At 33.4% G+C, this 12101-nt stretch overlaps 1 protein-coding gene across 15 annotated transcripts in view; it reads right to left on the bottom strand.

Moving 5' to 3' along the window:
- WNK1 (WNK lysine deficient protein kinase 1) overlaps nt 1–12101 on the bottom strand; it is a 144781-nt gene that overhangs the window by 40730 nt on the left and 91950 nt on the right. For all 15 annotated transcript variants that reach the window (XM_024567251.3, XM_045196995.3, XM_045197056.3 and 12 more), the window contains 4 exons: nt 8668–8756; nt 6494–6713; nt 5349–5682; nt 4407–4594 (listed from right to left, as the gene is read on the bottom strand). In XM_024567251.3, the coding sequence (XP_024423019.1) occupies nt 4407–4594; nt 5349–5682; nt 6494–6713; nt 8668–8756 (831 nt within the window). The remainder of the gene's footprint in view (nt 1–4406; nt 4595–5348; nt 5683–6493; nt 6714–8667; nt 8757–12101) is intronic.

Raw genomic sequence — 12101 nt, 5'->3', positions numbered from 1 at the left:
GCTTATTCTTAAGACTTAATATGAATTACATCAATGGAAAAAGACTGAAGAAAGAATAAGTTTTAAGGGAAGACAATAAAGCCCACAATTTTAATAATATAAGAAATATGCTTCAGTTTAAGGTATTGTACAAAGTCTACCTATATTCTATATTATTATCCTCTCCTGTTAGAGGCTTCAGTGTTATTATCAAATAGTTTTATGTCTTCTAAGTGGAAATCAGAGAGTTTTGGTGCATAGTAAGAAATATGCAATCTGACTAGTGACAGTAATGTCTTTCTCTGATCTATCCCAAGCTCGATGCAGTTAATTTTACTACATGAAACATGACAGAGGCCATATTACTGAATGTCCATTTTTCTGGTACTAGTTAAGAGTTGAGTAATTTGGTGTTCAAATCAGACAAAAAGGATAATATAAATAACAGCTGACTTGATATAACAGCATTTTTGCGGGTCACAGAAGCAGTTCAAGATTTGACTCTAAATTTAGAGTCCTACCTTGCCAAATGCAAACAGTGCACACTACTAATAATGCACTTCCATGGGCTCTTTTTTAAGAGATCAGTTTCATTTTTTCAATAGGGAAGACCCCTATTAAGTTAGCAAAATAGCTCAATTGGTACTTCTTCATAACAGCTAAAAGAGGGTTTCTATCAGTATCCTATATCCATAAAACACTATATTGTTAATCATTCTCCTAGGTAAAACTCTTAAGATCTGGAGGTTGCTAGATCAGAACGTCAACTAAATTCTCTATCTGGAAATGTAACAGCAAGGTCCCAGTGTTTAAAACTTTAAAAGATAGACCTTTTATAGACATGAATGGGGCCAAAGAAAATTGTATGTACTACATATGTGTTTAATATATTCATCAGAGTCAAGATTCCACCTTTATCAATCTAAGAGGAAAAAAAAAACTTTCATGAGGGAACATTATGTTGGCCTTTTGTTTGCTGACATGTCATTTTAAACAGCTAACAAATTAAAACCAATTTTCACTCTTCAATTATTCTTCACTGACTACAGGGGAAAAATAGATTCATTCAACTTCATTAGCATCTCTTTAGATGAAGGTGAGGAGAAAGCATGTTTGGGTAATGTCTGATAAAGAGAAAATTTGCCTTTGATTAAGTCAACATTTAGTTTAAAATTAAATAATACACATATTCTTTACTTAGAGATGAAAATACAAAATTTTATACAAGTCTGTGGGGGATAGGAGAATATTAAAAAAGTTAAATTCTATTGCACACACACCAGTATGTGTCAAGGGTGTTATAAGCATTCTCTCTCATTACCTCCTTGCTTTTTTCTGCCTTAAAGCCTTATAACAAAAAATTCCTACACCAAGAACTGGTATCCTAAAGCGTAACATATTACTGAATTTAGTTCTGTTCTTTATTTAATTTTTATGAAATTAGGAAAGTTTTAATGAAAATTCTTTATGCCTGGATGTATTCATTGGTAATAAGTTTTCATTTGTCAGGAAGTTTATGGTTACATACAGTACTGACAAAGAGGGAAGGCAGGCTGGAGCGTCGGTGCTTGCGCTGAGAGGCAGAGTGCATAGGCAGGACACTCTCCAATGCTTTACAAAGCTTTTCGGCAAATGTTTCCTCAGGGGCAGTCCGAAGGAGGGAAGGAGAAAGAGGTGCAGACAGCACTGGTGGTGGGGTGGAAGGAGCACTGGGAGAGATGCGGGACAGAGAGGGAACAGCAGAAAGATGGGGAACACAAACTGACATGCTACGGCCACGACGAGGCTAAACAGAAAACAAACACACACATGAAAAACACAGTACTTTGAAAACAAAATAACCAAATGTACAATGATAACAGGGCATAGTTGACATAAAGAAATGTTCTTCCCCCGCCCAATTCCGCAAATCCAATTTTTGGGGGAGAGATATAATTCCACAAAGCACACCTGACAGATCACATTTATTCTCTCTACACTGTCGGTCAAGTACAGGATTTTTTAAAAAATGAACAACCATGATAATGATCAATTATCTTCCTAAATATTCTGAAATAACATGCATTGTTAAGAGTGTATGAATAAGAGTGAGTGACCGAGGTAGCAGGACAGGGTGAACAATGAATATTGGTTTGCAGTTTCTGCGAACTTCTAGAGATTAAACAAGAATGAATTCTATTAGTTTAATGTACATTATAAGATGTAGGAGACTTTACAACTGGATTATTCTGTAGGAGCTCTGGAATCCTCAGAAAAGGTTTCTCAACTCTATTTTGGAAGGTATCAGATTAAAAAAGTTGTTGGCTCACAGTGTTTTATTTATTACACTTGCCTATCTTTATCTATAAAGGTAAAAAGTCATTTTCTTCTAGGAAAAGCATTAGCTTCCTAGCAGTAATTCATATAGATATAGGAAACATTCTGCATTTATACTAAAGTAGTCAGTGGAAAAATTCTTACATGTGAATCTCTAAAAAATGAACTTAAAAATTTTTTCAGGCACATCAGAGATTCAATTTAGGTTTACAAATTTTAAGGTACCTTAACATAAAGGTTATAGTATAGCTACAAAGCAGTATATCTAATACTATAAGATTGTCCTTAGCAAAATTTTTATTTCCTTTCAGATACTATAAACTGAAATCAATTAATATTTTATTTTCCAAAAATTGGCTGCACAGAATGCTCGGAGCCAAATTTGTGGCCCATCCTATGATTAGTTAATATTGGTTCTATCTTCCTCCACCCTAGTTTCTCTTTTATTTTAATTTTTAAAGTCCACTTATAACTGATATATTATTATAAGCCATAATAAAATCTTTCTGGAATAAGAACAGAATTATAAAATTTTTTTGAAGTCCTCAATATTTAATAACTCTTCATGATTCCTACACAGAATATTGTCATTAAAAGGCAAGTCTGTCACTAACAGACTGCTTTAGAGCAACAAGAAATACAGCTGTTTGTGGCTCAAATATTTAAAATCTTCATAAATGATCATTCTATTTCCTTTTCTAAAGTAAAGACCCAATGTTTATAACCCTGTAATGGTTAAAGCCAAAATATTAAAAATAGTTTTCACGAAGTCTAGTGTGATGATCCAGAAAAAAAATAAATTATAACAAGAATAGAAATTAAGAAATTCTGACAAATGACATTTGTCAGATTACAGAAATATATCTATATAGTCCTTATGAAGTTCTTCTAACCTACCTAATTATTTTAAATGTCAGAAAAGTAGATTGTTAAAACATTAGTACATTAGTAGTTCTCCTTGTGTTACTGTGGCCATCCATCTTCAGACCTAGCCAATGCAGGACTGATGAATGGATCCCAAGCTATAGGATAAAAGACCAGAGCAAGCAAATGAATTTTCTTAACAGAGAAAGATTTTAATTTAATAAAGAGCAAGAGTTCCACAAAATTCAGATTAAAAGCTTTCTGCAAAAGGGAAAACTGTCTCTCTAAAGATCTCACTAAACAAGTGATATACATTTGTTTATTCTCCAATTATTTTCCAATTCTTTCCTGAGCCAGATGGTGTATTTTATTTACCTTTGAAGACTTTAACAAAGGGTCACCAAAAGAAATAGGATATTATCTGACAATCTACTTTAACATTCTTTCTATTAGAAGCAAGAGTGGCTAATGTAAAACATGGGGTAATAATGTGTATGTGTGTATGTATACATAAATGCATAAAATATTTCAGGAAATAATCTCCAAAAGTTGATTCTGAAAATAAATCAGTAAGAAAACAGATACCAAATAAAGGGGAAAGCAAATGAACATATAACAGGAAAGGAACTTGTGTCCAACACAGATTTTAAGGAGGAACACACACAGCAGTCGATGATTAAACACAAGCGCTAAATTAAATGGTCATACAAATAAAGGGTTCCTTCACTCTAGAGTACTTACATGCAGCATTCTATAATGGTCTGAAGGTCTTACCTGTGTTTTATACAGTAAGAAATCTTACAGAAAATACTTAGTAATTCTTTTAATAAATAAGCCTTTGAAATAGTCTCCTCAGCCCCAACCCCCAAACATTTGTATATCCAACTTATGTTGCTCTGAACAGTTTGAACTCTAAAATGCTAAAGAGAGCATTATCTTTAATCAACAGTCTAAATCTTGTACATAGCTGAACTTTCTATGTGCAGAAACTAATTCCTACACATTTATTTTTACCTTATATCTATCTACATCATCTATATATCTATACCTATATCTGTATCTACCCCCTACCGTGCTGGAACTACTCTATTTACATTCTATAGTAAACCTATTTCCTTCAGAAGTGCACCATTTATGTTTTCTACTTCAGACTCATGCTAATACCTGGATACTAGAAAGAATTTGAATTTTAACACATTATCTATTGGCTCTCATGTAGGTTTAAACTCTTTTATGCTGTTACTTACCATACTTGAGGGTGGATATACCCCATGGGGCTGAGATTGTGCTTGGACAACAGAAGCTGTGTGCCCTGGGAGTGTGCCAGTAGAATGCGCCTGTTCATGTTGGGAACCATAAGAAACTGTCTGTTGGCTGCTTACTCGAGATTCTGTGAAGACAGAAGATCCCTGACCACTGTCAACAGTCCCGTCAGCTGGAGAAGTGAATTGCCAAAAAAGAGAGAGAGACAAATCATAAAAACGAAGTTCACATTTTCCCCATCACAAACAGCATCAAGTAGGTTTTTTCTTTGTACAGGGCTGAACTAAATAAAAATTCAATGCTAGTTATTTCACTAAGTATATTTTTATGTTTAAATGAGGGATCCATATGGAAAATGTTTTAATGGCTTTAAAAAAAGTCTCTGGGTATCACAGACTCATTATCTGACAAATAAGGGAAATAAAATGGAATGTTGCCAGTCAGCCTTCAGTTTGACAACTTTCTAAGTCTTGACTTTGAAGATCAGTGGATTCTTAGTATTAGGCAGGTAGTTCTATTAATTTCTAGCAGTCTCATTAGTTTCTAATTTATACATTATTTACCTTTGCTAAAAAGAGCTTAACCAGATTAATGGGTTTAATTATAAGTAGCTAACTTGTTTATTTTTCATTATTAAATATATTTCATTTTAAGGAATTGAGAAAAGTAGAAATCTACAAATTGGAATTTCCAAGATGAAAGAACCTATAAAATCATCTTATATCCTAATCACATTTCTTCACTCTACCATCCTTTTTTTAGTCATGGACATAAGAAGAAAAAGAAAAGGTAGATGGCAACCATTTCGAACTTATTATAGGTTGGATTCATAATTCAAAAGAAGAGGCCAGTGTAAAAGCATTAAGAAGATAAAAAGTCAATTAGGAATATCCTTAGCATGTTTCTCCACTTCCAAAAATACTTACATAACACAGATATGCTAGGCTGTTGGTACTGTAGTTGTTGATGTTGGTCTGCCTCAGGTTCTTCAGGTTCTACTTGTGTAGAAACTGAAGCTGAAGTGGCAGAGGCAGTAGGTATGCCAGTGCTAGCAGAAGGGAGCGGCTTGATTCCTGCCTGGGAAGCACTTGATTGTTGTTCTGCTTGCTGTTTGAAACTGCTCTCTTCCTGCTTTCTTTTTTCTTGTTCTTCCCGCACCAACTGCCGCTGCTCTCGTTTTCTCTTAATTAATGACACTCTATCTTTGATGGCTTTTGCCATGGTCTTGTGGTCACCTTCACAGACATACCCAGACTCTACCTACAGGATTAAAAACTACATTTAGGAAGCAGTAGGGTATCAAAAGAAAACAAACCACATAAAACAGAAGGCACTTTTGGGGAGCAGAGAAGAAGAGGAAGAAAGGACTCTCTAAGACAAAGTTTTAACCAAACTGTGAAATTATTGGTCTACATTATGCATTTTGCCACCATTTTTGTAGACAGTCATAAAGTGGGTGCCAGGATCTTTCCAGAAATTCGAGGTGTGGGTGTACCTTCACTTCTTACAACAAAACAATGGGGACCTTAAAAAACCAAAGTTTTTAAACCAAGTAAGACTCTTTCTATTCTATTTACTCAATTTCCCACTCCCATGTAACCATTAATATTAACCTGTGTTGCTTTTACTTCCTTTCACTAGGCAAGCATTTAAAACAACCGTGGTAAATACTTGAAGACGAAAAAAAACCAACAACCAAAAACCCTCAAACAGTGTAAAAAACTAAAAATAAGTATCTCTTTCATACCTAAGCAACTAATATTGAATGGTTCTTATATATTCTAGTATATATTCTATAAGTATCTTTGCATAGTAAATACCTATTTTAGGCATTATGACAAGCCTAAAATTGGTGAAGTGTTTCCTTTTTGAAAAGTGACCTTTTAGACAGACTTCAAAAATGATTCATAAAGGTTACCTACAAAATTTATCTTGAAAACTCCTTTCAAAGTAAAAACAATTTATATGATCGATCTAATTATAAGGTTTATACAGATTACTTTCTTGCTAAACAATATCAATGTATATAAATCTACGTTAATTTTTAAATGGCTAATTAGCGTTAATTTACCATTTCTTGAGCAACATCTTCTGGCACATCTCTGTCCAAGTCAAAGGAAAACTCAATAGCTTCATTGTCTTTGTATTTTCCCTTTAATTTTTTAATATCTTCAATACGTAGCCATAATTTAATGGCTATCTTTTCTCCATCATCTTCTTCTGCTAATTCTACCCGCACCCCTGTTTCCTCCTGGAAGAAGGCATGGTTCAAAAGGTCTTTGATAGAGTATCTTCCAAAGAGAAAACAAAACAAAACACACAAAGTGCCATTAGATTGAAAGAAAATTTTCAAGTGTGACTGATTATTGTTATGCTTGAAATAATAAAACAAGGACTGTAAAAAGAAAAACAAGGGAAACTTTATACTTCATTTCTACACTGCTCCATGTGAATAGTGATTATAGAATTTTACTCTCAAGTTATAGAATGTTATAACAATCTCATGTAACAATCTCATTTATGAATTAAGAACTGAAAGTGTTACTTTTTTGAATCTATCTAATCTCAGTTAACAGTGTACTAATAGCAAGTAATACAAAGAGTATTTATTACAGCTTCAAAATCCACATAATCATTTATATAGCACTTATAGTTAACAAAAAATCCTCATATGCATGATCTCATCTGATCCTTGACCATTATCCAATGAGATACCCTAATTATTAGAAAATGGAAATTCAGAGAGATTTAGTATCTTGCTCATAATTGCAAAAATTATAAATGATGGAGTTAAAACTCAAAAATAAAACTCCTGATTTCAGGTTCATTATCTTATACTACAGTAACCTTTATTTACCCCGTAAAATTCTCTCAATTCCTTGTTCAACAATTTGTGTACTAGTCAAAGAGAATTCTGATTATGGAACAATCTTTTTTAGATAAATGGTCTCAAACTACCAGTAATCTAGTAAACTGTTCCATCCAGAAAAGAAACAGAGTAGTATGTTTGAAGACTGGAAATAAGTATTCCTTTGTTTATAGTAAAAAAAAAAAAAAAAAAAGTTCTTAAAGAGAGTCTTTTCCTTAAAAAGGCCTCTGCTTTCCAATCAGTGTATATAAAAAGAGAAACCCAAACTAAACTTCTACTAAAAAAGCCTTAAAGATCATGATATTAAGCTCTTCCAAATAATGAAGTTACTAAAAAGAATATGAGACTGGAGAAGTGTAGATATGGAATTCTTTAATTTGGTTGATATATCTGATTGCTCACATTCTTTTGGAGGTTGAGTATACTCAATTTACAATTTCTATTTGTACTGGCTGATCTACTTTTTTTTTGGAGGTTGGAGGAGGGACGGTGAAAGTGTATTATTTTTCAAAAACAGACACTGGGCCTTTGCCATGCCTAACGGGTGATGAATCAGCTATATGGCAGATCAGATACTTGCCACTCCTCTGAGAAAAGTCTTCTGTTAGTACAAATGACTAAGCCAGATCTCCTCCTAAGCTTTGGGCAAAGTCATCTCTTTTTACTCAAAGAAATTTTGGTGTTTTGCTCTTCTTCAATTCTGGCATAACAAAAGTAAATCAACACCTGCATAGTTGAGTTGATTATAAAGAGCCAAGATTTTATTTCACCTTTGAATTCAATGGGTATTTGAATTCAGATATACTGTGTTATTCAGATATACTGTGTTACAGATTGAACCCTAATGAGTTCATAAATCATGCTGATGCTACAACAAGGGTGGGCAAAAGGTGGTTTACAGATGTCAGTACACAAAACTGTTTATTTAGCAAGTAAACTACAAGAATGTATAAATAATGAAGGCCAGCAATTTGAGCACTTATGAGACTGTACTTTGGTACACTGTACCATTGTGACATTCTTTTGAATTAATAAAACTATCTTAATGATCATAACCCGCAAATCTTTTCCCATAAGAATAACTGTAAACCTACTTTTGTCCACCCCTGTAATTATCGTTGAATGTAGTCATTATGTTTCAGGTAGTTCTAGTTTACTTATACTCTCCTAAACCACAGTTCTACAACATTCCAGTCTGTCAAATTTTAATACTACCTTCAATGGACAAAACTCTACTTTTTAAAGATATTACATGATATACATGGAGAAACTAATCACAAGTAAAATATTAAATATACCTCAGATTGAGCACTGTATTCAGAATATGTTACATTTTAGGATTTTGTTAAAGCAACAGGTCAAAAGAGGCCACTTACCTTTCATCTTTGTTTTGTCGAATGCATCCTTCAATAATTTCCTTCACTTCAGGAATTGCTACTTTGTCAAAACTGGCTGGCTTAACCCCCTGAAAACCATAAAAACAGTGACAAAAACACGTTATAAAAGCAGTGCCCTTGAACTCTGACTTTCAAATGACTCTTAAGGTTCCATTAGATTGCTTTCTTATCAACCTGGATTTTTCTGATTTCTCTGCAGGAGCTGGTTCATGCAGGCTGAGTTGAGTAGTGGCAATTTAAAACTCCCGTAAGACAACAAAAAGGAGGAACAGCGGTGGTCACTTACTTCCATGGCCTCTATATGTGGCTAGGGAAAATGTTAGGATGTTGTCAACATGTTTCAAGTAAAAAAAAGGCCAAATATTCTAATTGGTTAAACTATCTTTTATGCAACTTGTTCACTAACACATTAATCACCACAGCATTTAACTGTTTTGAACAGTGAACTCATGTGTAGGCATGAACTCACATGCTCGGTTTGGCAGGTATGCTCGGTTTGACTATTACTGCAACAGTCTTTAACAAACTGAACAAGTATAGAGGGAGTTAAGGATTTGGGCGGGCTTGGCATGATGACTGAAGAGCAAACTGTCTTACAGATATGAAACATAAAATGAAAAGTGATATATCAGACCATATGAAAGACAAATTGTCCAATTAATTTCAGAAGACAACTTAATACCACTATTACATGTAATACTAAAGAGCATCACAATATTTTAGAATCTTGACGAAGTTAAATTATTTGCAAAGAAAAATTTCTGTGATGTGTTGAAAATATACCTAAGATAGGAGAATTAACAAAATACCCCTATCTGAGAGGTGGTATAGATAAAGCCATCTCACTGTCTATGCCCAACTCATGAATTGAGCTCAAGTAGCGACACTGATACACTATCCAAGTGGCACCATAAGTCTATAAACACACAAAACACAGGGAAATAGGGCTGAGGAACTAGAAAAGTTAGAATATAGATATATTCTAATCATCTATAGTCTCAGTGACAAGATATATTAAACCAAAATTAGTGATGATTTGATAGACTACAGAAATGCATTTAATCTCTCCTACATTAAAATAAAATACAGTTGACCCGTGAAAAATATGTGTGTGTCGGTGGGGGGAAGGGCGGGGGACACTGACCCCCACCCGAGCAGTTGAAAATCCACTTGTAACTTTTGACTTCCTCAGAACTTAACTACTAATAGCCTACTGTTGACCTTACCAACAACATACGTGATTAACATGTATTTTGTATGTTATATATATATTATATACTGTATTTTTACAATCAAATAAGCTGAGAAAATGTTAAGAAAATTATAAGGAAGAAAAATACATTTACAGTACTATATGCATGTATTAAAAAAAAAATTCAATACATGTATAAAGGGACCTGCACAGTTCAAACCTATGTTGTTCAAGGGTCAACTAGTGTACCTCAAATGGTTAGCTCTAAAAAGTCTTCAAAAACTAAAGTTGTGGTAGAAAAATTTGCATTATTTACTCACTGCATTATTCAAAAGTCTTAATTTGGAAGATCCTGCCTCTAGGGCTAAACTTCCACAGGAAGGAACTGTCTAACAGGGCTGACCCTAAAGTTAAATCAATGTATTTAAATGGTTCCCTTCTAAGACATGACTACAAAGATCACAGTTTGTATTTTCCTTACACAATTTTTATTTTTCCAGCAAATTAAGTTTTCTGTACTTGTCTTTGATTTCACATAATGATTCTAATGAAAACAAGAAAATAATGTTGCTGAAGCAAAAGGCTGCTTTGAGAAAGATGGTATGGTATTTCAAACTAAGGCTTAAGAAAATAGGAATTATTTTAAGGAAAAAACTGATGATGCACACTAAAGTTCTCTGATAGTAGAAACACTGCAGATTTTGTTTTATATGTGTTTATAATTTTCTACAATAAACATGTTAAAATGTATAAAAGCAAATTTTAAAAATGCCATCTATAAATATAACAGGAAGAATAACCTACAATACTGTATATTCAGTATGTAGAACATTCACTATTGGCAGAAAATTATCTGAAAGACTGTTCTTTAGTAAAATTGGACACTAATACGTAGTTGACATTTGCATGTAAAAACATTCCAAATGTTACAGGAAAGTCAATAAAAAGGATTTAGAATACTAGGAAAAATGTTCCTTTTTACATAAACACAATTTAGGAAAATAGAGTTTGGCCTTCTAGCACATTAAGTTAATAAAGTACACATATACAGGTTATATTAAAAGACTTCTGTTTCAATTTAGTGTAGCATATTGGAAAGATGAAAGAATTTAATAGGAAAGTTGAATTCAGTGTGAATTGGACAAGTAGAAACATCTAAGCTTCAGATTCCTCGTCTAGCAAATGAGAATACCTGTACAACTCACCTACCTATATTCACAGCAGCTAGAATCAAATAATATATAGGTTGGAAAGCTCTTTGAATTATTAGGTTTGCTGATCTAAGGCCATTTCGGAGTTCAAAGGTAATCACCAGAGATAATAAAGTATAGGGGTAAAAGGAAAAAGTGAATTCTCTTAAGTAATAATAATCACCAAGACTCACTGTGGACCTGCTTTCACCCTTGGTCCTCTTATTAATACTACTCACGCAAATATAAACACATTCAGGAATTCCTGCTTACAAATAGAAATACTAGTTGGACAAACGAGATATAAAGTCATAAATAGCAAAATCAGCAACTGTGCATCATATAACACCTTGAATCTACTAGGTTAAGCTACTTTCTCAACCTACAGCCAACTTTTAGGTATGGGAAATTCCATACCAACACTATCCAACATACATTTAGAAGAATGTAGTTTGGTCTTCTGGCAGTAAAACTACATATTCACATGCCACTGATGCCTTAAAAAAATGTATTGCAGGTGCCAAGGTAGCCCAATAAAATGGAGACACACCTTACCAGTGTAGCACCTGGCATTAAAAGATTACGGCTGTTTACTGTTAATCACTTAGATAATGAAAAAATTAAAAAGAAATTTCATCAGTCAGCAGCCATCAAGAAATCAGAATTATTAAAATATCTAGCAGGTGTATTCTCAATCATTTGAGAAGCCAGACTATATAGGGACTGTATATTTTAAAAGACCCCAAATTGTAAAAATGAATATGAAATCTCACTGACTCTTAAAGTGGCCTACAAAAAAGTGACCTAGGACATATAAATACAAAGCTGCTTAGAATAAATAGTACAAGTTTTCATATCATACTCATAGAATTCTTGCTCTAAGAGATGAAAAAACTCAATGTATCTTTAAATTTTTTATAAATAATTTTTAATTTAAAAAAAAGTTGGTTGAGGATTTGGGGGGTAGTAAAGGGTAAAGAGGGCCAAATATATGGTAACAGAAGAGAATTTGACTTTGGGTAGTGGGCACA

The sequence above is a fragment of the Desmodus rotundus genome, chromosome 3, assembly GCF_022682495.2.
Source record: "Desmodus rotundus isolate HL8 chromosome 3, HLdesRot8A.1, whole genome shotgun sequence".
In the NCBI taxonomy this organism is placed as follows: Eukaryota; Metazoa; Chordata; class Mammalia; order Chiroptera; family Phyllostomidae; genus Desmodus; species Desmodus rotundus.
The sequence above is the reverse complement of the archived record's forward strand: the minus strand, read 5'-3'. Positions and strand labels throughout refer to the sequence as shown.